The following is a 27301-nucleotide window of genomic DNA, read 5'->3' as shown; positions in this document are numbered from 1 at the left end:
ATAAGAATTTATGAGAGGGAATGGAGCCCCGTTAGGCATAGATGCAGGGAAGGGGCAGCTAAAGTAGAAGGGAGGGCAAGGGCAGCAATGACAGATGAACTGGGGGAATTGTATAGGCTAGAATGTTTGATGAGCTGCTTTCATGGTCACTGACTTATAGGAATTAATAATAACTTGATGTATTTTACCATGATAATAAAAGAAACGTGGCAGAAAAATTTCTAACTTGGCATTATAACACTGGGTTGAGCTACATAATCTTACTGGTCTTCACAAATGTAGAAGTGCTAAAAGGAAGAATTACAAACAACTGATTTTTAGGGACCTCGTTCAATAATCTAGATGAATTTGGGACATTTATTCAAATCACTGTCACATCTAGATTCTAAGTGTTTTTATAAACAACAGAGATTAAAACACAGAAAAATATTTTTTAAAATAATGTTTTCTCCATTAGCCTGTACCTACCAATAATAAATGTTGTTACTTCCCAGATTAATAATATCTGATAACAGTAATTAATTTAAAAGAATTATACTGCATAGTTCAGGTTCAGTACACCATGAGACATGCTATTTTATGGAGATTAATCTACATAATCTATTAACAAAAAGGAATAAAATCTAACTTACCACATTTTTCAGTTCCAGAGGTTATCAGGCCCTAAAAGGAAGACATTTTAATAGCTATTACAGTATATCCCTTTTATAACAAATAATAGAAAATTTGGTCTGAGTATATATCCCAAGAAAGCAAGGTCTACTAAAATTCTCAGTGTCAAAGGGAAAGAAAACAATGGTGTTTTCAATTAGGCCTAAAATTTTTTAATGTTACAGTATTTTATACTGAGATGAAAAAGACAGGGGAACTATTTTTTCCTTCTAGATGGAAACTGAAAATGCAGGAACTACTACACAAAGGACCATACAACTCCATTTCGCCAGTCCTCTACCATATTCATAAGACATAACATCATTAGTATAGGTTACCACTATTTTATGTGCCAAGTAAAGTATGTTTCTTAATCAATTGTAAGATGTACCCTAATTTGGGGGATATTAAAATATGGAGGAAATATGAAAAATATTAATGTTGATGAAAAATGGTATTTCCCATGACCAATATATTTAATTACCAAACATTTCCTGATTGTGAAAGGAAACCTCTGGTGACCAGACAAACCAAAGGATGGGACTATGTACTTAGTGTTATGGTGGGAGGAACAAAATCTAAGTATTATGACCCTGAAAATGTAACTCCTGTTCTAGTCACACCTCCAAAATGATTTAAAACATGGCATAATTCACAAATTTCAAAAACTGTCTAGAAAAATGACACTCTGAAGTCATGGTCATATGTATCTCATGTTGCCCTTTTAAAAAATTTCCTATCACATTTTATATAGACTTTTCATCTAAAATCTTAGCAAAAGAAATGCTGATAATAGTCTTAAGGTGACAGTTTTTATAACAAACTAAGATAAATTAACAAAAGAGCAAAAATACTGAGTATATAGCTGTTCCAATCCCAAAAGGACTCACTTCAGATATTTTTTGCTCAGACTGTTCCTGACTCTGAAGTTCACTCCATTCAGATCTCACAGGTGTATCTGAGAAAAATGAAATCTTACAATTAACATGTTTAGTTCTTGAATTTCTTGCATTAAAGATACAAAAACAGACCCTATAGATTTTTTTAGAAACTATCACTCCATAAAATATTCTCTGTTAATTCAAGAAAATCCCCTTAAGTTTCCTTTCTTCAAATTTAATTAATTCAGTCATCACAGTTTATTATGTTACCATAAGCTCACGGTAATCTACACATGTGACAGACTTAGATGTACTTATTTGGTAGTATTGTAGTATATATGGCTTCACTGTTAACATTCTTGAAATCAGTTGAAATTAATATAATATTGGTAAAATATAACTCAGATAAGGCTAGGGAGGCCCCCACTGAGCATGAGACACTATAAACATATTAAAGCTGTTTTGTACTCTTTTTTAAGAAGAGACAGAAGAGAAGTATATTATGAAGGCTTTGAGCACTTTCTCCCAGTTCTCACTGCTACTCATGTGGCCTCAAGTCTCCCTCAATTAACACCGAGTTGAGGCCCACCTACAACCCAATTTAAATATTTACTTACCTAAACTGGCACCCAGCGAAGCAATTAATGCCATTTCATAAATAAGTACTATATTTAGTGAAATGAAAAGACAACAACTTGCAAATACAATTATAATTGAATTTAACTAAATTTAAGTAACATAAATGCAGCCATTTTAGCAATCTTAGCAAGTAAAAAATATTTTCAAGTATTTAAAAAAATAAGTATTTTTCATACAAGGAATTAAAAACATTTGTCAATATCAATTCAAACCTTTTGAATTTAATTATGCAATTCAGTAGCAACTAGACTAAAATCAGCCATGTTTTTTGGAGTTTATTATTACAGTATGAAGTATGTAAAAGCAGAAGAGACACTCACTATGTTCACTTGCTAATACAAAAGATTCAGGAGTTCTTTCAGGTAGGGGAGGAGGTGAATCTTCACTAACGTCAACATCTATATTAAATACATAAAATTCAGACAAATTATGAACTTGTTAAAAATATTAACTCATTAAAGAATGAATTTGTTATCTAAACAAGAAAACTCTGACATTCTAAAAATCAGTTCCACAAGTATATGAGAACCAGTTTTTAAAAATGCAAAAAACGAACAAGAAATCCTTACTGCTTGACTCGTTATCAAGAAAATTATGAAGCTTAATGAGCAAAGCGGATTGAACTCCATCACCACCACACAGAGAAAATGACTCTCTCCTGACTTTCTGACACCCTACAGACAGTAATCACTCTGGCTTCTGAGCCTGAACACAGACTTCAATAGAAAGCAAGGGACCTCTCTGTTAGGCTTGCAGATGATGCTTTGAGTCCACGAAGGAAAGCTTCGGCCATCTGACTTAAGCCAGTGTTTCCCAAATTGGAATCAATTGCTTAACTCCTTTCATGAATTTTGCCATACTATATACCACCATCTGTCCTATTTGCTTTTTAAATCCCATTCATTTTTAACTTAACTATGTCCTTTGGTCACATTTTATTTACTAATTTTGGGGGGTCATATTTCAAACAGTAATGACAAATAACAAATTTGAAGTGTTATTTTTCTAATATACATAAGTCTATTAATTTTTTTGAATGTTCATTTATTTAATGCCTAAAATCTTCTGAACAGCGGCATATAACCTGCTCTGAGAATACTGACTGAAGCTATATTAAAGCTTTTCACCAGTAAAAACAAAATTCACTCTTGGAAAAGATAATACACAATGTGAGCCTCATCACTTAGCTTACGACATAGATTAAGATTTTATTTATCTGACAGAGAGAGTGAGAGAGAGCACACATGCACACAAGCAAGGGGAGTGGCAGGCAGAGGGAGAGGGAGAAGCAGGCTCCCGGCTGAGCAGGGAGCCCGATGTGGGGCTTGATTCCAGAGTCCTGGGATTATGACCTGAGCTGAAGGCAGCCACTTAACCGATTGAGCCATCCAGGTACCCCTGTATTAGATCTTTTGAGGTTTCACTGGTGGTAGAGAAAGCAAATATGAGGATATAATTCCGTGTATGGACTCTCAGCTTAGGAAGGATGGGGTGAAAAAAGGGAAATGTAAGAATCCTATATTATTTTGTCTGGGCCTGACAACTGTTCTCTTTAAAAAATGAACACTCGTGCCATAATACTTTGCTATTTAACCATATCTGACAGGCTATGTATTAAAGAGACTGAAAAATCAGCAAAGCCTTTTTAATTTTCAACTAGCATGAGCCAGGTATGATTGCTCGTGTTCTTCCTACATTTATTTAACTAAAGACCCAAGAAAATACAGCCTCTAGGTCCTGCTGAGAAAAGAATTCCAGTCCATTATTTTATATGTCTATCACTGGTACTGGAACTCTCTCTTGCATGTAAAGTTAAGCCACTAAAGAACAATTTACCTTATCTAATGGTAATAACTAGAGCCATCACCATTCTTCCCCTTGCCCTCATATTAACTGACAGCTCACAAGTGAAGAAATGGCTGTTGGAAGGAAGGGATGCATAATCTCACATTGTAATGCCATTTCATAATTAAGTGAACAAATCAGGAAAGGCAGTCTTACTTAGTTTACATTAAATATCAGATTATCTTTCCAGAAACTCTATACCTCTTTTTCTCATGACAGTCTTTATTCTTAAAGACTTTTATTTTCTAACCGCAGCTCTTGCTTCTCAACCCCATGTTATTCTTGGATTTCTGGATCGCCTTTCCTATGTTCTAAACTGCTGTTTTAAAGGTTATCCAACCAGAGACTGCACATTTTACACAGGCTTTTTTGCAAATCATACACTGAATGGGGACTTAGTGTAGCCAATTTTGAGAAATCTTTCAGGAGGCCTGAGTCAATATTAAAATCAGAATTCATAGCCAGGAATTTTTGCCAGGCAGTAACTTACGCAAAAGGTTGTTTTAGGTATCAAAACACAATTATTCTGTGTAATTACTTAATAAGTTCTAAAACAAGCAAACAAAAACTAATTCCTATGCCAGTGGTTCATCTATAAGGTAAATAACTAAACATTAAAAATAGGATTGTTTGTAGTCAAGTGACAGCACAGAATACTTACACAGGACAGTTTTCAGTTAATACCAAACTCATTCAGCGTTGTTAGAATAGGGCAAAAAGAAACCACAAATCACATTTATAGCTATCTTTGCCTTGACATACAAATAAAACGGAGAGAATACAAGTGAGCTGGTGTACAGCAGGAGGACTTTAAAATACAAAATGCTGTGGAAGGATAGTTAAGAACTCCTTCTATTACCATCGACTGGTCAGGTAGCAATAACTTTTAATGAGCATATCATATCCCTGTCCTCACACCAAATTCTATTTCTACTAATGGTTTAAAGAAATATATTTCCTAGGTATAAAATGGATGCCTGCTATGCTACAAAAAGCCTAAAAAGAAAATTTCTTTTCAACTCATTTTCTTGCATAGTTACAACTTGGCAGTTATTTTTCAAACTCCAAAGTGGAGGAAGAAAAAGATATTAACAATTTTAAATTATGGCAAACTAGTAAAGTAATATTTATGGTGGTAACCATTATCTTCTGAAGATCCAGAAGAGGGGCACCTGGGTGGCTCAGTCGGTTAAGTGTCCAACTCTTGGCTTCAGCTCGGGTCATGATCTGGGGTCCTGAAATCGAGCCCCGCATGGGCTCTGTGCTCAGCACAGAGTCTGCCTGTCCCTCTCCCACTGCTCTTTCTCTGGAATAAACAAATAAAATCTTAAACATACACACACACACACACACACACACAGAAGAATACAGAGAATCCTGTAAATTTAAGAAACTACCTTAGATTCTTACCTACTCTACCAGATACATTCTTTGGATTAAAAAACACAGTATGTGTGAGTTGGGGAAAATAAAGGCACCATAGTATGGGTGGTACTTATTAGGTCAGAAATAGAAAAAGAAAGTTATCTTTCAAGTTCACAGTACTTATTTTGCCTGTACTTTGTAAATACCAGCCTATATAAGTCATGACCAAAGTTCACTGACAAGTAAATGACCACTGATAATTAATCTACCCATAATAGCTTTTGTGTTTATTACATTTACTCTCAACTTTATGGCCTGTTTAAGAAGGCAGCCAGGATTATTTTAGTAGATCAAAGATGAGTTTCAACAACCAATAATACATCTTGGGAACCAAGTGCACATATTACCTTGAAAACCTAAGACAGTTTTAAAAAGAGAGTCATTAATTAAATAATAGTATCAATGACTTAGATAAGGAGGCTATATCACATTCACTACTGACTGAATTAAATTTCCCGTATTCTGCTGAGTAGTTGCTTCTTGGTTAATCTCAGAGTTGAAAGTAGCTTCATTTGCAAGTATTTTGTGAAGAGAATTTTTTTTTAAAGTATTTTGTAGTTAAACAAGCATAAAGATGAACTAGTGTATGTGATAAACATGGATGAAATTAAATGGCCAATCAAGCCGTTCCACATTATTTATGTCACTGTTACTTTAAGCAATTCTATCTTCCCTAAATTATTTCTAATTATTCAGTCAGCTAAATCTTTGACCCACATAAAATACTAAAAACTATAACACAGGAGAAAAAAAAACACAAAAATTTTCAGTTACAACAACTGAAATACTTGGGAAACACAAAACCTAGTAATGCAATTAACCAAATTAAGGTAACAATAAATAAAAGCTTACTTTTAAAAAAAGTATGTAAAATAATGAAACTTTGCTGCAGGCGCTAGAGGGAAATGTGGAATAAAACATAATGAATTAATATAAATAAGTTGCTTAAGTTGCTTAGAACAGTGACTGGCACACAGTAAAAATATTTAAGTGTTAGATAATGTTATTATTACCTTTTTCAGCACCTGAATGTATTGTTCCTGCTATATCATGTCTAGCAATGGACATTGGCAATACTTTCCTTGTAGAAATGCTTTCAGTACTAGTGGCAGCAGAAACTGTGGCACTTGCTGTTGAAATATTAGTTTTATTCGTTGTCACAGCACCATCAGAGTTTCGTTCATCTGAGTCCGAGTCATCAGAGTGAAGAGGATTAGTGAAACTGAGGGGTGCCCTGAATAGAGGGGAACTGTTATGCTGATCTGCAATATCATGGGTTTCAACTGGTGTTGTGGGGCTTGGTGTTAGACTCACAGTTTTCATTGCTTGACAGTGGATATCTGAGGGTTTGCCTTCAGATGAATCAGGCCTGGGTAGGGTATCTTCAGGTCCATGAAAAGACCACGTTACATGTCCTTTCTCATCAAGAGGCAAGCGGTCTGGCCTTGGAGGTGTGCCTGAATTCTTCTGTGACTCTTCTGGTGGAGTAAGTGGAACCTTATTTGACTGTGTTGCACTGCAGTCCACACAAGAATTCTGAGAAACATCATCAACTTTTAGATCCCCTGAACTCAATTCCTGTGACTTAGAGACTTTATCACTTATACAAGGTGGAGTCGATTTAATTTTAATGGCATGTCCCCTATTCAAAAGTGTGTTCCCATCAAAACTTTTTGGTCCCTCTTGGAGGGGGACCTTCTTAATCTCAAAACTTAAATTTCGCTCCAATTTTTTATCCACCTGTTCACCAGTTGATTCATTTTTCCCTGGAAGTTCTGATTTGTTATAGTTCCTGTTAAGGTCTGTTGAATGTTGTTCTGATGAAACCATGTGCAACACTGGCTTTGGATGGTATCTGTCATTGTCCTGCCACACAGTAGTGACTGTTGGAAAAGCTGAAGGGGGAGAGGGTGTCAAAATGGGTGGCACTGGGTGAGGTTCTGGTGGCTGAAGTATTTCTTCCTTGGCATCCCCTTCTACAAGGCAACTGAAAAACATTAAGAAAAGGGCATCATAAGAATGTTCATCCTTTTATGAATAAAAAATTATACAAACAAAATTTAATGTTTAATAAAGTAATACATGTACACTATTTACAAATACAAGAATTTTAGGGGCGCCTGGGTGGCTCAGTTGTTAAGCATCTGCCTTCGGCTCAGGTCATGATCCCAAGGTCCTGGGATCGAGCCCCACATCGGGCTCCCTGCTCAGCGGGAAGCCTGCTTCTCCCTCTCCCACTCCCCCTGCTTGTGTTCCCTCTCTCGCTTTCTCTCTCTCTGTCATAAATAAATAAAATCTTAAAAAAACTTTTTAAAAATACAAGAATTTTAATGAAAAACAGCAGTCTCTTCCCACAGCCCTTCAGCTATCCAGACACATGAACTTTCAACTTTCTTAAATAGCTGCTTCTAAGATTCATTTCCATTATTTCAAAATATTTCAAAATGCATAAACTGCTATTTCTTGATCTACTTCACACATTCTCCATTGTCTTCCTACTATGTATCTTTTCTATCTTCTCAATAATGTTCTGTTGTAACTTTTAACTAGCTCAATCTTATGACTATAGATATTATTCTTACAGATGACACCATGATGTCCTATATTTTCTGATACAACTTCTTGTTTTTCTCTAAAATTGTCTTGGGTTTCAGATGGCTTAGTTCTCTATGTATCATCAATAATTCAGCCCTTCTTCGAACTTTCTTGCAGATTTGTACACCTCCTCTCAATTGACCAGTCAGGCACACTCGGTAATTATCAATACCACAGATGTTCCTCTCAGACCCTTGGGCCTCATGCTCCAGTGTAGACCACTGACTACCTAGGCCACCACAGAGCTGACGTTCTCTCCTCTGTCACCCTCCTGTTTTCCAGGTCCCATCTTACTTTTTCTAGTTACACTTCCTTGTTTTGGTGGCCATATCCTCAGTTGCTTCTTAAGAACTATATATAGGAGGCAGGGGTGCCTGGGTGGCTCAGGTCATGATCTCAGGGTCCTGGGATCAAGCCCCACATCGGGCTCCCCTCTCAACAGGGAGTCTGCTTCTCCCTCTCTCTCTGCCCGACCCTATCCCCACTCACTCACTCTCTCAAATAAATAAAATCTTTGGGGGAAAAAAGAATGGAGTATTAAAAATGACTGGAAGATATCTACATATCTGTAAGGGAGAGGGCTCGAGACTTGTGGCTTAGTTGTCATCTAACTGCATGGTGACTGAGTACAGCCCTTGCAAATCACTGGTAGGCCACAACCATGAATAAGTATACATTTCATCTCTTGGATTGGTTAGTTTTTCAAGAGGGAGATTCTGTCTCCCACCAGCAATCTGGGAGCAAGGGAGCTGGAGGATCTTACCATTTAGCATACAAATTCCTATTTTCAGTAAGGCACTATACAACCTCACCATCACTTGGACCTGATGTCCTTGAATCCAGAGACTCCCTGGTTCAACTACACCAGAGTAAATCCTTCCTGTGTGCCCAAATGTGGGAGAAGCAGTCATTTGCTCAATTTAATGTAAGGAATCTGGTGTCATGATCTCATTAATACTCTAAATACTCTATATATAGAGTACTTAGGTACTCTCCTTGTTTTTAGTCCCATCCTACACACCAGGCTCAAGGAGGACTTCCAATTTCTAGCTTTTCTTGGGGTTCTCTGGAAAATCATGTTGCTTCTTATTGGCTTCCCCCACCTACAGGAAAGCAAGTTTTAGCTTTCTCTGTTAAGTCCCTTTTCAATGGTCGATGTGCTTTCCACTTTCCACAATTTTGTTGACATATCTGATACCATCCCCTCTCCAATTTTGTTTTTTTAATCTTTATACATTTTTATATTCCTACACTGTAATTTTAGAAGTTTAGGGAGGGACCAGAGTTAAATGTGTTCAAGCAGCCTTATTTAACCAGTAATCTTTTTTCCTAAGATTTATTTATTAGAGAGAGCACATGCGCATGTGTACGTATGTGGGTGAGGAGGGCCAGAGGGAGGGAGAGCATCTCAAGCTGACTCCCTGCTGAGTTTGCAGTCTGACACAGGACTTGATCCCACAACCTGTGAGATCCTGACCGGAGCTGAAATCAAAAGTCAGACGCTCAACTGACTGAGCCACCCAAGCGCCCTTTAACCTATAATCTTCTAAGTGCTTTTGGAAGCAGTCTGTGCAGGATGTTGATATGTACACAATAAATATATTTTTAGTACTCACACTTAAAAGAATAGCTTTACTTAGGTGTAGCTGATATACAAAACCAATATATTTAATGTGTAAATTTGATGAGTTTGGACATGTGCATATACCCACAATACTATCACCACAATCAAGGTAATAAACATATATCCATCACCCCCAAAAGTTTCCTTGTGTCCTTTTGTGGGTTCTTGTGGCTACTCAAATGTGATTGGTAATTACACTAACAGATTTTTTTCCCTTATCCTTTCTTGATTTAAGGTTGGAACAAGGCTTAAAACACTTAAGTAGCACTTATTATAAGCCCCGCCACAAAAAAATATATACAACATATGGATTTTCCACTGTAGTGTCCAACACTCACATTTTTTACTAGATATTCCGATGTAAAAAAATTCCACTGAATAGATATAACTTGCATAATTCTTACTGTAAATATTGGTTTTAATCTAATCTATTTGAGGAAGGCATATTTTTCCCTTAAACAAAGCAAATTATTCAAGACCTACCACATAGTAGGCATTGTACCAGTACTTTCTTGCAGATTTGTACAAGAAGAGGACAGAACAATGAACACAACAGTTTGGAGAAATAGTGAAAAATAAGGCTAAAAAGATAGACTGAAGCTATACTCTGAGGCCCAGAATTTCACACAAAGATATTTGGACTTTATAAAAAATTTTACATTTATTTGACCAAGTCTTAAGATGAGTGACTATAATTTTTTTTCCCAAATTGATGTTTTATTTAAAATCAGAAAATTACCTTTCTTACAATAATTTAGGCTAGATTCCATACGGGGTGGAAAGAGTATGGGAGTAAAGGAAATCACAACCAAAAAATTAGAACATAACACTTGAAAAACAAAAACCTTCACTACTCTGCTTTTTTCTAGGAAGGTAATACCATATAATGAAAAAAGCATTATTGGACTGGAAGATAAGAGATTTGTGTTCTCAGCTGAACTCTGCTAGCCTATGCAGATCAATTTCCTTTGGAAAGCAGCTATATTAATATCCCTGTGATCAAGATTACTGTAAAAATTAATGAATTCATGACATCACTCATTGTTTTGACATATCACTATCTACAGAATGAATAGAGAATACAAAAAAGGAAGAAAACATATATAGTAGATGTTATATCAATGCTAGTGATTACTTTTTTTAAAAAAAAGATTTTATTTCTTTATTTGAGAGAGAGAGAACGTGCACGTGCACACACACCAGCAGAGGGGAGAGGCAGAGGGAGAAGGAGAAGCAGGCTCCTGATGCGAGGCTCGATCTCAGGAGCTGGGATCATGGCCTGAGCTGAAGTCAGACACTTAACCAATTGAGCCACCCAGGTGCCCCAACGTCTAGCAAACTTTTAAGGGGAAAAAAAAAAAAATCAGTGAATCCTATATAAAAGAAGTCCTACTACTTTGAGAGAAGGCCAATCCATTTGGGCAGCTCTTTGCTCAAGACAAGACCCTGTACAAGCCATTCTAATAGTTTATTATTACAGATGTTCTACTGTGCCTCCTTTTAAAAGTAATCCAATTAATTCCATTTTAATTCTACACTGTCATGGGAAAACTAACATGTAATGAAAATCTAATATGTGCCAAGTCCCATATTTAGCATTTTCACATAGTTTATTTCATTTCATCCTTAGGACAATACTTAAACAAAAAAACCAAAACCAACCCAGGATCAAATAAGTGACTTATTCACAACCTCAAAGGTAGTAAATGGGTGAAAAGGACTTGAAACTAAAGCTTTCTGATTCTATCTAAATTCTTTCTATACTACCATGTAACTGACCTAGCAGCTGCCCTAAAAGAAAAAAGAAATACAGGGCACCTGGGTGGCTCAGTTGGTTAAGCGACTGCCTTCGGCTCAGGTCATGATCCTGGAGTCCCTGGATCGAGTCCCGCATCAGGCTCCCTGCTCGGCAGGGAGTCTGCTTCTCCCTCTGACCCTCCCCCCTCTCGTGTGCTCTCTCTCTCTCATTCTCTCTCTCTCAAATAAATAAAATCTTAAAAAAAAAAAAGAAATACAAAGGGGTACAAGAATATATCTTGACTTTATTATAAATGAGATTGGTATTAAAGTAATAAAGTGCTAAGAGAAATAAAGTCATCCTTGCTAGTAATGTGATTAAATAATTTCTTCAATGTGCATACAGTTTTTGACAATATTACTTTTTTAGTCATTATGCAAAAATTGAAATCTTTAGAATATTTAAAAATTTAATTTTACTACATACCAAAATATGAGCTATTGTCAATTCACAGTTATGTTCACTGCTCTGGTACAGTGTACTACTGAGATTTTACCCAAAGTGAAACAAAATTTTTAGTGTACCAGTAACAAATCAGTTGCCATACACATGCTATACCTGAGACAAAAGAGTGATAAAAGTTATAAAAATAACTTGGAAATATTCAGAATTTGTTTTAATTAACAATGAGTAAAATAAAAATATCCTTTCAAAGAAAATGTGACATACAATACCTGCGAGTCCTTGGTGGTTTTGGAGGAGGAGAATCTTGTTTGTCAGGATCTATGGAGCTGACCATATTTTCAGTGTTAATTTCATTCTGCTGAGAAAAAAAAAAAGGCTTCATTAAAGTTAGAAGAAAAATAATTTTCCTTTCTCATGTTTCACATAAACTGTTTCTAGGCTTTTCAGTTTTTAAAATAATTCCAATTTTCCCAAATAACAAAATGGGTTTTATATTCTCTATATTTTAGCTGAAAGGGCCAAAGAGATTAATATCAAAAAACAGTCTGGGGCGGCTGGGTGGCTCAGTCAAAAGAGCATGTGACTCTTGATCTCAGGGTCATGAGTTTGAGCCCCACGCTGGATGAAGAGATTACTAAAAAAATAAATAAACTTAAAACAAAAACAAACCCAGCCTATCTTCAGTTACTGAAAACTCGATTGTGTACCATGGCATTTCAACACATTTCAAATGCTACTGTAAAGGAACAGATTTCCAAGAAAATAAAGATCAAAGAAGATACAGCTTTTTTCGGCATCACTACCAGTAGAATCGTAACATGTACAGAGACGGGGAAAAAAGCCAACAAAATAAGGGTTGTATCTTTTATTTTTCCCAATTTTTGGGGGGTTCCTATTGCTATCTAGTACTTTTAAGCAGGTCCCAGATCTCATTTTAATCATTCTTTGCCCTACCCTTTATCACCACGGAGTGCTCTGCTCCATAAGCATATATGGCCCTTATATCACTCTCTAACCAAATAAACCGTAAAAAGGCAGAGCACGCGCATTCAGGGATATCCTTGTTCTTGCTGGTCTCAAGGACCAGTAATATTCATTAATGTGGATGTTCCAGAGTCAATACAGTTTTAAGAATCTTAGGTTGTGTTTAGGATTGTGAATAGAAGAGTTGTGAGATTATTATATAAAACATTGCCTTGAATTAGTTTCACCCTCAAGGAAGTACCTCTTAGGATACTACATCTCAGATTAATTTTAGAAAAAAGCTATCTTTACATACACTATGATTAAAGAACTCTGAAACTGTAGTTGCCTTTTTTTTTTACATCAAAAGACATTTCCACTGTGTCCATCATAGCACCTTCTTTGCCTTTCTTGCCAGTGCCTTTTTTTTCTTTTACCAAGTATGCTCAACTAAGGAAAAGAGAGATCTCAACTTTTCCACAATTTTTAGTGCACCCTGTCTCCTGACACATAATCAGATGTTTTAGAAGAGTTTTATGCATCTTAACTATGTATCTCAGAACAACAATAACATCATGAGAATGGATGCTTTCATTCTTAATAAAAGCCACCTACCATAACAAAGGCATCTGTTGCAGGGGTATCTGCTAAGATAGGGTAGCCATGTAATTTATTGTCAAATCAGGGCTCTTTGAGAATGAAAGTGGGAGCACTAATTATTATTACACCTAGACAAATATAAATTGGTATTGCCTCAGGTAAATCAGGTCTTTTGGATGCCACACTTTTAGATCCTCAGACATCACCAGAATTTAGACACTCTGCATCATAAAGATACCTCTGACGTATTAATAATTTATTTGCTTACAAACACACTCCCATAACACCCGTTAATATTTTTCTATCAAAATCTGTACACATTCACATTAAGTAGGTTAAATAAAGATTAAGGGTGAACCATATGAAACTGCTTCTAACCTGTAAAACACATCAATTTTTTATAATACAATATGAATAGCCTCAAGTCATGTCAAGTCAGGTTTTGCTGCCAAATGAGTGTAATACCAAACCAACACTTTCACTCTCTATTTCCCCATCTTCTCTTCTCTCTCCCCTCCGCCCCACTTTAGGTTTTCAGAGCATTTTGGATTTTGGAATAGCAGGTAAGGCAATGTGGATAATTATGACATGCACTAAACAGTAAGCACTGGAGAGGATACAAAAATGTAAAGTACATAGTCCTTAACTCCAAGAAGTATAGTCTAGTAATATTACCAAACTAAAAAGTAAAGGGGTAATCATAAAATCATAAAGTAGTGAAACCAGAGATGTTATTTAAAGGTGAGAATATTAAGAATATAGCTGAAAAATATTAAGAAGTTGAGAATATTAAGGCAGCATTTAGAATGACATTAAGAGACAGGTAAGAGGGGCGCCAGGGTGACTCAGTGGGTGGGCTGTCCGCCTCCTGCTCAGGTCGCACCCCAGGGTGCGGGATGGAGCCCCGCATCGGGCTTCCTGCTCAGCGGGGAGTCTGCTTCTCCCTCAGGACCCTCCCCGCTGCTCACGCACACTCTCTCAAATAACTAAAAAAAATCTTTTTTTTTTTTTTTTAAAGATTTTATTTGTCAGAGAAAGAGCACAAGCAGGAAGAGCAACAGGCAGAGGGAGAAGCAAGCTCCCCGCTGAGCAGGGAGCCCAATGCGGGACTTGATCCCAGGACCTGGAGATCATGACCGCCTCAGCTGAAGGCAGGTGCTTAACCGACTGAGCCACCCACGCGTCCCTAAATAAAATCTTAAAAATAAAAAGAGAGAGATAGGTAAGATACTGTGAAAAAGAAAAGAAAAGATTATGGAAGGGAACAAAAGAAATGAAGGGCATTTTCAAACAAATATGACAAAGGAAAGAAGGTGTCATGAAGGCTTCCTCATTTTGGGTAATGACAGAATGGTGGAACCATTAAGAGAAAGGCCAAAAGAGGAAAAAGAACTTTGGGGGGAGGTAAGACTTTTGAACATGTTGAATTTCATCTGATGAAAGAAATGAATGTGGGAGTATAGAAATGCAACTCAGAGAACCATTGCCTACACAGCATGAACAAATCCTCCTGGCTACTGGACTTCAGAATAGGACAGTGTTCTTAGATTCCTTATTTTTGCCTACAATAATGTTTGCTCTACTCATATCTTTTGACATTATTAACTACAGCTTTTGTCCCATATTTGTCCTAATGTATATAGCTCTATTAAGGGGCTTTTACTACCAATTGAAACAATCACCAACTTTTGAAGGTGAATGAAAGTATTTTAGAAATTACATAATCCACTGAAATTAGGTTCTAGTATATTCTTTTGTTTCAAGAAAAGCTTGCTAAAATTATTTCTTTACCTTTTGACCACCTTCCATTTCACTGATTTTGTTTCTTAATATTTACCACATAACAGCCATATCACAGAGACCACAAAAAAAGATCAGAACCTAATTATCAAATACTTAAGGATATATTATCAACTGCAGAACAATATAAATATTAAAACAAAGTGCTTTAAAAATAAAGGACATTGCATTTGAGGAAAAAATACTCAGAATTCAGTATCACATCTAAAATGTACAATAACAACAGAAGGACCATATTGTTGCTATTACTCCATCATCCTAGAACTGAAAATCCTGGTACTGATAACTGGTAGTGGTCTTTTATATAGAAGATAAAAAGGCATGCATGTACATCTTACAGATGTTTGCTTACTGAATGAAGTGTTTCTAAATCCCAAATCAATAGGCTACTAGATTCCAGAAAAAACTTTCTCTTTACATCTCCTACTCTGGAAAGTCATCTTGGTTGTAAATACCGCTGACAAATACCATTTATTATAGAGTCTTATATTGTTGATCAGCATTCCAACCAAAATTTCTATGAAAATAATTCTGGAACATACAGTTTAAGAGTTTTTTGTCTTTTTTTTTTTTTTAACTTTACCTTTAAATTGTCAGAGAAGTAATAAAGAGATTTATAAATGTTTCTCACAGCACAGGTTCAGAAAGGCAAGTAATATATTTCAAATTATTTTACTCAACCATACAGCTCTAAGATGTTCTTCCCCAACTTTTTAGATTCCACATTTTTTTCTGATTGGGATTTATAGTCTCCAAGTACATATAAACCTGCTATAAAAACAGTCGCCTAGATTCAGAAATACCTAGAAAACAAAATTTCTTAAGAGGACACTATCAGGGGCGCCTGGATGGCTCACTCAGTTCAGCGTCTGCCTTCAGCTCAGGTCATGATCTCGGCTGGGGTCCTGGGATTGAGCCCACATTGGGTTCTCTGCTCAGAGAGGAGCCTGCTTCCCCCCTCTCTCTACCTGCCTCTCTGCCTACTTGTGATCTCTCTCTGTGTCAAATAAAATCTTAAAAAAAAAAAGAGGACACTATAAAAAAATTACCTAGAATAAGCTATCTGTTTCTTCTACCCGGTTGTCCTTCCACTTTTCAAATCTATTCATCCATTGAGTTATATAGTTATATAGTATCAGACACTACAGTATACAACCTTTGGCAAAATATTTATTCTTACCAAATACAGTTTTCTCAGGAAAAGGAAAACTGTTTTTCCTTTTACAGAATAGAAATATCCATCTTGCCCAAAAGGTAATCCAGTAATTACCATGTCAGCTTTGAAATGCAAGGATATAATCTAACATAAGTTCAGTTAGCAAACATTTAGTGGGTGTCTCCTATGTACCAGGCAATGAGATACAAAAGTAGGTTTGAAATAACCACTAATCTGCCATCAGGTGATATTTCATCTCATCCCATAACATACATATGATCTTTCTTCTATTCTTTAGCTATTTGTAAACCTCTGACCCATTAGACAGAAACAATCTATAACAAAATCATAATCCTAGTGTGAAGTTCAGACTAATAAAATGGAAGTTTAATTTATGGAATAAAACCTAAAAAAAAATCAGGTAATGAGAAAACAGAGATGAAAGAGCAATGCAGTATTTATCACATATCATTTTCTGGAGATTTCTTAAATATACTTAAAAGCTTTAAAGGTACAGCACTGAATACTGCATTAAAATTATTTTCAAGCAAAGGCAACAAAAGCAAAAATAAACAAATGGGACTACATCAAACTAAAAAATTTCCACACAGCAAAGGAAACTATCAACAAAATGAAAAGGCAATCTATGAAATAAGAGAACTGAATAGCAAAAAACCCAACAACCTGATTAAAAATGGGCAGAGGACCTGAATAGACATTTCTTCAAAGAAGACATATAGATGGTCAACAGGAATATATGAAAATATGTTCAACATCACTAATCATTAGGGAAATGCAAATCAGAACCACAATGAGACCTGATTATCTGTTAGAATGGCTAGCATCCAAAGAGATAAGAAATAATAAGTGTTAGGATGTGGAGATAAGGAAACCCTCATGCACTATTTGTGGGAATGTAAATTGGTGCAGTCAATGTGGGGGTTCCTCAAAAATTTAAAAAACAAAAACAAAACAAAAAAAACTACTACCATATGATCCAGTAATCCCATTTCTGGGTATTTATCCAAAGGAAGTGAAAACACAAACTCAAAAAGATATATGCACCCTACCATGTTCACTGCAGCCTTATTTACAAAAGAGCCAAGACATGAAAGCAACCCAAAGGTCCATTTGTCGAAGAATGGATAAAGAAAACGGGACATATACACACAATGGAGTATCATTCAGCCATAAAAAAGAAGGAATTCTTGGCATTTGCAACAACATGGATGGACCTTGAGGGCACTATACTAAGTGAAAGAAGTCAAAGAAAGAAAGACAAATACCATATGATCTCACTTATATGTGGAATCTAAGAACAAACAAACAAAAAACTGAACTCAGATACAAAGAACAGACTGGTGCTTGCCAGAAGTGGGGGGTAGGAGGTGGGTGGAATGGGTAAAGGGGGGTCAAAGGATGCAAGCTTCCAGGTATAAAATTGAAAAATTATGGGATATAATGTGCAGCATGGTGACTATACTTAATAATACTGTACTGCATATTTCAAAGTTCATTAGAGTAAATCTTAAAAGTTCTCATCATAAGAAAATTTGTACTATGTGTGGTAATGGATGTTAACTAGACTTACTGTGATGATCATTTCACAATATATACAAATAACAACTGTGCTGTATACCTGAAACCAATGTTATATGTCAATTATATCTCAATAAAAAATGAAATAAGAATTTCCTATACATTTGAAAAATGTAATGGTTAGAATATTTTTCACTTGTATATACTAAGGAAATGGTAGTCTAAAATATCTACATTTCTGAAGTATAGAAACTTTAACTTTCAAATTAATCTTACATTTATAAAAACAACAAATGTTCTTCCACTAAAATTTAAAGAAAAAAAGCACAGCCTATTTAGCTTTCTGAAGCATTTACTGATTCTCAATTTAAATAACATTATACACAATGATATACAAAGCATTCTATTCTATATTATATAATATCTGGCTACATTCAGCACAGATTGTAACAGGTTTTAATTAAACTAAAGGGAAAAAGAGGGGCGCCTGGGTGGCTCAGTTGGTTGAGCAACTTGCCTTTGGCTCAGGTCATGATCCTGGAGTCCAGGGATCGAGTCCCGCATCGGGCTCCCTGCTCAGCGGGGAGTCTGCTTCTCCCTCTGACCCTCCCCCCCCTCATGCTCTCTCTCTCGTTCTCTCTCAAATAAATAAAATCTTTTAAAAAAATAAAGGGAAAAAGAGATGGCAACATGTGCCTAGTTGCACAACGATTCCTATGTTAATACAAGAAATAAAAATGAGGTCACATATATTCTTAAAAATCTACAATTATCACTTGGCTAATAAAGGAAATACATAGCTCCTAAAACTCATGGATCAATATTAGATTATTTTAAGACACTGTGATCAGCATTTGGTAACACGTTTCTCATTTATAAAACCCAAGAAATTTCAAACAAATAGTCTAGGAAAATGCCAAAAACAATGTGAAGAAGAAAACGAAAACAAAGGTTATAAATTGCAACTCATTTCCTCATTTTACTTCAGTTATTGAGGCTAAGTTGACTTATCTGTGATGGCTATCTTAGGTTCAGGGATAAAAACGTAAAGAAATTTTATCAAAAAACAGCGCAATACCTTCAAGGACAAGATGATTACAGAAAGACAGCAAATAAAAGAACTAGTTAGAAAACAGAGGCAGACATGAGAACACTATAAGAATAAAGTATTTCTGTCAGGTCAAAAGTTTGAACATCCAATAAGATCTGTTAAGGCTAAAATGACATTGAACGAAACACATGCCAAAAAGGGACTTCATTGTAGCACTATAATTCTACTTAATTAAAAAGCCTGTACAGAATTAATTACAAAACTTTATATCATCATGACCAAGAACACAATTTAATTCATGTAGAATCAACTTAAAATTACTTAGGTGGGGGGTAGAAGAAAAGAGAGAACAATGCAGTTAATTTTTTTTAAAAGTAATTTATATTTGAAACAGTGAAGATTTTTGACATAAGATCTGTTTTCCTACCTATATTCTATATTGAATATTATTTAACTTGTACTGGAGTCATTAAATGTCCATGATAATAGAGAGATTCAAACAGGAAGAAGGAAAGGAGTTAACAAAATCAAGGTTAAATAAAAATAACAACTGTCATGGATATTCTCATGTTAGTTAAACACAGATAACCATTAAAAAGCTAAATATTACATCTTGGTAAAAAAAGTTTTTGGGGCACCCAGCTGGCTCAGTCAGTAGAGCATGGGACTCTTGATCTTGGGGTTAAGTTTGAGCCCCACGTTGGGTGTAGAGATTACTTAAAAAAAAAAAAAATCTAAAAAGAAAAAAAAGAAAGGAAAGGAAAGGAACGTTTTCTAAAATTAATAGGCCAAGAACACCTACCACTCCATCAGCAAGTTTCTGGGCTCCATGAATTTCATATAGCTGTAGCTGTTTTTCAAACAGTTGGGCGATAGCTCTATGAACAAGCTCATACTGCTCCTATTAGGGAGATGACATGATGAACAAGGGAAGAGACATTTGGAAAAAAAACAAACAAACAAACAAACAAACCAAGAAGATATTTTTAAAAATACAGTCTATAAAGTGAAACAAAAAACTATACCTTAGTTTGCACTGCAGAATGCCTTTGTGTTCTCATTTCTTGTATTAAATTAAATACATTAAATTCCTCTGGTATTTTCTAAAACAAAGAATTTAACAAATCAACTCTTTTTCATGTGGACCTGTAACTTCTCAAACAGACCTTATATACATGCTGGATGACTGAAAACATTTACTGAGCACTACCTACCATCCATCAGACATTGTTGTTGGCATTGAAGATACAAAGTTAATCTGGACCCTCAGCAGTCAAGCTAGTGAGATAAGTAAACAAATATCCAGCCAAGGCCTAATTGCAGTGCAGTGGTAATAAAGATGCTGTGACTAACTCTGATTAGTGTGTGGAGTAAAAAGTGAAGGAAATATACATAAACACAGCAGATTAAATGTATGATCTTGTGGGGGAATTCAAAAGCTTGATACAGCCTAAAACTGAAAGAAGGAGAGGTATTTAAGGAGGAAAGAAGACAAGGCTACCTGGAATCAGACTGTAAACCTAATAAGAGTTTGAACTTATTCCACAGGCCACTGTTTCCTGGGCTGGCTACATAAGAACCAACTAAGAAAGTTGGTAAAAATACAGATCCCTCAGCTATGTCTCTGTGGAGACTGTGAAACATCCCTGACAATTCTTTGGTACATCTGGAATTAGAACTACTACAATAGGTAACACTGACATGAGCAGATCTGATACTCAGTCTGCTTTGCAGCAGGGAAGATCAGAGTCTGAAAGGGAGAAAACTGGCAGAAGTTTACTGAAGGAATCTAAAAAAAGAAAGATACAAGCAGATTTGAGGCACACTTCTGAGGCAGAACTATTAGAACTTGGTGATCAACAAGAATATTTTGGAGTGATAAAGAAGAAGGGTTAAAAAAGATTCCCAGGTTTACTGTTTGAGAGTCTTTATACACATCAAAAGATGTTCACAGGGTGCCGGGGTGGCTCAGTTGGTTAAGTGTCTGCCTTTGGCTCAGGTCATGATCCCAGGGTCCTGGGATCGAGTCCTGTATCAGGCTCCCTGCTCAGCAGAGTCTGCTTCTCCCTCTCCCTTTGACCCTCCCCCCTGCTCATGCTCTCTCTCTCTTTCATGAATAAATAAAATCTTAAAAAAAAAAAAAAGGTTTTTACATCAAGTCCTAAGCTAAAACATAAGATTATATATGTTAAGCCAAACACAATCAAATGAGGACTATGTTCAAAATACACAACTTGTGGAATGACCAGATGTTTATTCTGCTTATCGGCATTTATTTAAATGCCTCTTTCCATCCCAGTTTTAATCTTTGACTTTTTTTTTTAAAGATTTTATTTATTTATTTGAGAGAGAGAGAGAATGAGAGATAGAGAGCACGAGAGGGATGAGGGTCAGAGGGAGAGGCAGACTCCCCGCCGAGCAGGGAGCCCGATGCGGGACTCGATCCGGGGACTCTAGGATCATGACCCGAGCCGAAGGCAGTCACTTAACCAACTGAGCCACCCAGGCGCCCCTAATCTTTGACTTTTATGTTAAAATGGGTTAGAATCCTAGTTAAATTTTGTTCACTTAAAAATTAACATTTGAGTATCAGGAGGATTACATTTTTGAGGAATACAAAAATAAAATTTAACCCCAAAGGGCTTTTGTGAAGAAAATTTAAAATTTAAATACTCCCTAGCAAAATTGAAAAATGTTAAGGCAGGGGGAAAAAAGAGAAAGAACAGAGGGAGGAAAGAAGGAAAAAAGAGAAACTAAGTATTTTATTAATCCTATTTGATACAAGATAAAGACACAGAAATACACCTTAAAGCTATAAAGAGGGGAACCCGGTTGGCTCAGTGAGTAGAGTTATGTGACTCTTGATCTCGGGGTTGTGATTTCAAGCCCCATGTTGGGCATAGTGTTTAAAAAAAATAATTTTTAAAAAAGCTATAAAGAATTAAAAACTTCTTCCTAATGCATGGAAAATGAATACTATAGAACCAGCAAGAGAAGCAAATCTACACACAATGAAACAACGTTTTTCAAATCTGTAACAAGGACTGTGTTTTATTTCCTTCTACATCCTCCATAGTATTGAACACAACATCTTTGAAATTGTAGTGGTAGTAACAACGTAACACCAGTTTTAATGAAAACTAACACTGAACTGAGCACTTGATATAGGACACACATAGTTCTAAGGAACTTTACAAAGGTTAATTTATTTTTTATGAGTTATTAATATTATGATCCCCATTTTCAGTTGAAAAAATCGAGGTACAATGAAATTAAGTAATTTGATCAAAATCCCACAGACAGTAAATGACTGAATTTTAATCTGGGTAGTTTGGCTCCAGACTCAACATCCTTAACCACTATAAAATAATATTTCCATTTAGGCATAAATATTTATTGAATTGATTACACTTATACCTAGAATAAATATAAAAGGCAATGAAGATTCTGTATTTGGAAAAGTCAACCCAGATTTTATATTCTAAATGCGGGTATCAATTCACACAGAACATAGGGGTGGTAACATGTTTACCTTGCTGCCTTATGCATTATCTCAAGGTAATAAACGTCATTTATACCTTTTCCAGTTCCACTACCTTTTTCCTTACATACTAAAGCTATTTCTAAATAAGTAACATGTATAACGAAACACATGCTATAATTTACTGCAATTTACCATTAAGTTGGAAAATAATAATAGATCAATTGGATATAATGCTATATAAAAATTATTCTTACCCCAGCTTTTAGTAAATTCCACGTATAATCTATGGCACAAATGGCACCTGTTCTTCCACAGCCTGCACTATAAATATAAAATTTGAAAGAACAATATGATTTTTTTCATAAAAGAACTATAAAATACATGTGGAGGAACACAATTTTCAGAAGCAAAAAAAATCATTTAAGAAATCTGACAATATTCCACTATCTTAGTAAACAAATCATAAAGTGTATGCATGGCAAACATCTTTAACATTAGTATTTATCTTGTTTTTGTTTAATTTAGGGAACTTCCAAGATTCAGAGAATACCTAAGTGATTCACAAAATACCTAGCAGCTTTTACTTTGTAAGTCTAATTCTACCTCAGAAAATCTTGTCTTGCCAACATAATAACTTGCAGAGAAAAATGTAATTTATGTCCAATATGGCTCTGGTGCCTTAGAGTAGAGGAGGAAACAATACATTTCAATCTGCAAAAGGTATAGAAAAGATGAGGAGTACCACAAGCCCTAGAAATTGGTTTGAACACTAGCAGTGATTTCACCGGAAGAACAAAGACAAGTGATGCACTCTCATCTCCTAAAGAAATAATAGAACCTGGAGAATGTAAAGTAAAATTCTGCAGGGTTTTTTCATTTTAAAACATGACAAAAGTATGTTAGGGCAACTGATTCTCAACTAGAGGGAGATAGGAGACATGCACCTCAGGACTGAGATCACTCTGAGTAATTAAAGATATTACTGATATCTTTAATCTTTAATATACTGGTATCTACTGATACCAGAATAATTTTTAGGTAGAAAAAAAGTTGGGTAGCATTTTAATACATATTTCAAAACCTTTAGAAAGATCAGTAGTTTGTCAAACATGTCATCTAAGATTTCCTGATAAAATACATCTAAAGCAACTTAGTATGATTAAAGCTTGATTAAAAATGATTTTTTAATTTTTAATTTATTTAATCATTAAAAATAATTAAAAAGCTTAGTAATATTAACTTTTAACTGTTGATATATTTATCAATTCCTCACATCAAAACAGTTCTAGAATACTGCATTAGTTACTAGGGGCTAAATGACATATATTTAAATTTGATGGTTAAAAGTGTGACCTTACAAAGTCATACACAACCAGACTGATGAAAAAAATTTAAAAACACATCCAAGTATATGTAAGTATTACATAATGGTGAATTCTCCCATGAAAGGAGAAAGATTAGACCATTCAATAAATGATACAGTGAAAGTAAGCCTAACAAGAGCAAAAGCTGGATTCTTACCTTATACCTTAATCATAAAAAAAAATTCCAGATGGATTAGAAATATGTTTACCAAAAAACCTATAAAAGTGCTAAAAAGGTAGTTTATGTACTTCTGTTACAAAAGGACTTTCTAAGCATCTCAATGGACAGAAATCATAAATGGAGATTCACAACTCTGACTACATAACAACTTAAAATTTATGTGTGGCAAAAGACAGGCAGAATAAAAGCCATTTAAAAAACTATGCTACAACATGATTAAAAGTTAACCTCAATATATAAAGATATATGAAGAATTTATAACATAATTATTAAGAGATGAATGCCTGCTATGAAATAATTGGCAAAGTATACAAACAAGCAAGTCACAAAAGAATACAAACTACCAAGAAAAAAAAAAAAGGTGGCCTGTCATTCAGGCATTAAATCAAACAAACAAGAAGATAACAGTATTTGGGAGAGTACGGGAAAACGGGCACCCCATAAACTGACTAATTATAATCAGCACTAGCTTTATGGATAACAAAATTTAAAATATGTGTTAAAAGCACGAAAAAGTTCATGTTCTTTCACTGAGGAATCCCATTTGCTTATATCTATCCTAATGAAGTAATTACAGATGTGCTCAAAGATTTCACTTACAAAGACAGCCACTGGACATTTAAACTATTGTTTAAAATACATGAAAAAGGGGACGCCTGGGTGGCTCAGCTGGTTAAGCATTTGCCTTTGGCTCAGGTCATGATCTGAGCCAAATCAGATCATGCCCAGTGATTTGCCCAGTGGGGGAGCCTGCTTCTCCCTCTGCCTGCAGCTCCCCCTGCTTGTGTGCTCTTGCTCTCTCTCTCTCTCTGACAAATAAATAAAATCTTTTAAAATAAATAAATAAATGTTTAAAAAAATGAAAATAGATGAAAAAGGATGGGGGAGGGGTAGTAAATGCCAAGGAATGGAAGTAAAATATAAAGTACAGGGTAGTCATAATTCATTGTAGAAAGAATAGTTATATGATTTAGAAAAATGTACACAATTATATTACGTGGGGAAACATTCTTTAAAAATATACACACACACTGAAGGACATATACTCCAGTTTTAACAATGAGCACCTCTCATGGAATTGCAAGTGATTTCCTTCCTTTTATGTATGTCACTACAGTTAAAATACTATTTTGGCTGTTTAAAAACATTAAATGGTTTATTTAATTTTTTAAAGGAAAACCTTCCTATGAAATTGGATTTATGAACTATATACATTGGGCAACACTGATAGAACAAAAAATGATTGTGACTAACTTCTGAAGAAGTCAAGTCAAAGCAATTACTATAATTAGATTTTTTCTTCTTAAACAGTCAACTAGTTAATTAAATGGTCCACTAACCACTGAATTAACTATAGAAAATATTTTTTAATTAACCAAGTTGTTAACTGATTCCCACATGTCCATCAGCAAGTCACCTTTCTGGCCCATAAATAAAAAGCAGCCTTTTCAACTCACTAATAAGCATTACAATCAGACCTACTGGATAAGAAAAACTATCTTTGGTGTTCTGTCTCCACTAAAAAAAAATCTCTGAACTATTTAACCAGTAAATTTTTGAGTCTGAGAAATTTCATTTACTCTTTATAACAAATGTGAATGTAGATACAAGTCACTTAGAGAAACTGATAGCAGTTTTATGAAATAAGTACTTTGTTTCTAAGTCTTTTAGAAGAATCCAACGTAAATTAAAAATTAAGAGAAGAAAAATTTCCTCAGGATTCAGATAGCTTTTACTATTTGGAAACCAATATAATGACCTCTCTTGGAAATTCCAAAAATTAGGTTTCAAAATACCAAACGTCACCCGTATTATAATGCCACGTATATTCCAAAGTATTTAAATATTTGGAAAATTCTTTTGTACCTGCAATGAATACAAATAGGCACATCTTCATGTTCTTGGTATTTCCTCATTAAGCTTATCATGTCCAGAATAGAATCAAATGATGTGGGAACATCATGGTCTGGCCAGTTCACATAATGAAACTGATATAGCCTACGAGATTCCTTCAAGAATAACAGTAATTCAACAGTTATAAAAAGACACTACAAATTTTAAAGCAAACATAAAAGCTGCACATCTCACTTTACTGTCATTTGTAAGATATTTATGTGGTATTTAACAATGCCTTATAAAAATAAATAACTACATTTATTGACTCTCATATACCAAGTATTGATATAAGGTCTTCACATAAAACAATTTATTTATTCTCCATGTGATGTTATGAGAAAGGTACTGTTAATACTATCCACGTTTTATAGGTAAGTAAATTAAGACAGAAAGAGTAAATAACTTGCCTAATGTTTCACAGCAAGTGACAAATGTGGATCTGAACCCACACACCTGCAGAGCATGTACTTTTAACCCTTACACTATGCATATTCTTTAATTAATCCACAGTAAGTGGATGAGCAATATATCATAAGCACTGTGTTCAAATCCATTAGTAATTAGAAGACTAATAGAATGTTTAAACTGAAAAAGAAAATCAGAAACAAAACTTGTCCAACCCCAATCCATTTCCTTATTTTAGATCAGTGGTTCTCAAAGTATGGAGTGCTGGAACCATGTCTACTTGTAAACAGGAAGGTAGGAGGTATAAGTATATTTACAAATGTAATAGTTGAGGAAGAATGATGCACTTTATGGACATGCTTAATTGTTCATAATGGTTTAAAAAATTAAAATAACAAAAATACAGAGATCGAGGAAGAAACCAATAAATGGCATTCTCTAATGTCCATCAGATTTTCTTTGATTTCTTCCTAGAAAATTATCATTTTATATAGATCTGAAACACTAAAGTCAAAGTCCTCAAGTAAAAATAATATATATCTAAATGAAGACTTAGCTTTGACGGTGGTTTGTTTCGATAAAGTTGTAAGCTAGCAAAACTGGGTAATAATTTTGTAAACAATGCTATAATCTGCTTACTGTAATATAGGAAAAACATTTGCAGCAAAGAACCAAATATTCCAAATATAGTAAATTTAACTTAGGAAAATTGTTTTAAGTTAAAATTTATATTACTTTATCTTATTTTATAAGCTTAAGGCTGAAAATACTAAATAACCAGAGTTACACTCTGATTTTCTTCTTTATTATTTTAATAAGGGAAATCATTAACAAACTTCCTTAACTATGTAAGATAAAATGGCATATAATTTATATATCCTCTCTTTAAAAACTATCCTCAGAAACTGTCTCTAAATGGAAAATACTTACATTTTGAAATTCAAGTAAGAGTGTCCTAATGAAGTAGTCTGTTCTTGCTTGTTCAGCTTCCTAAAATAA

General features: G+C 34.9%; 1 protein-coding gene across 5 annotated transcripts in view; it reads right to left on the bottom strand.

The window, feature by feature from the left end:
• PTPN12 (protein tyrosine phosphatase non-receptor type 12) overlaps positions 1 to 27301 on the bottom strand; it is an 88087-nt gene that overhangs the window by 3679 nt on the left and 57107 nt on the right. For 4 of the 5 annotated variants that reach the window (XM_027573655.2, XM_027573653.2, XM_027573654.1 and 1 more), the window contains 10 exons: positions 27233 to 27292; positions 25868 to 26010; positions 22711 to 22777; positions 19998 to 20075; positions 19775 to 19873; positions 12133 to 12221; positions 6455 to 7428; positions 2492 to 2569; positions 1542 to 1609; positions 633 to 663 (listed from right to left, as the gene is read on the bottom strand). In XM_027573655.2, coding sequence (XP_027429456.1) covers positions 633 to 663; positions 1542 to 1609; positions 2492 to 2569; positions 6455 to 7428; positions 12133 to 12221; positions 19775 to 19873; positions 19998 to 20075; positions 22711 to 22777; positions 25868 to 26010; positions 27233 to 27292 — 1687 coding nt within the window. The remainder of the gene's footprint in view (positions 1 to 632; positions 664 to 1541; positions 1610 to 2491; positions 2570 to 6454; positions 7429 to 12132; positions 12222 to 19774; positions 19874 to 19997; positions 20076 to 22710; positions 22778 to 25867; positions 26011 to 27232; positions 27293 to 27301) is intronic. The other variant, XM_027573656.2, reaches the window with a different exon arrangement.

This window comes from Zalophus californianus, chromosome 12, assembly GCF_009762305.2.
Source record: "Zalophus californianus isolate mZalCal1 chromosome 12, mZalCal1.pri.v2, whole genome shotgun sequence".
In the NCBI taxonomy this organism is placed as follows: domain Eukaryota; kingdom Metazoa; phylum Chordata; class Mammalia; order Carnivora; family Otariidae; genus Zalophus; species Zalophus californianus.
The sequence above is the reverse complement of the archived record's forward strand: the minus strand, read 5'-3'. Positions and strand labels throughout refer to the sequence as shown.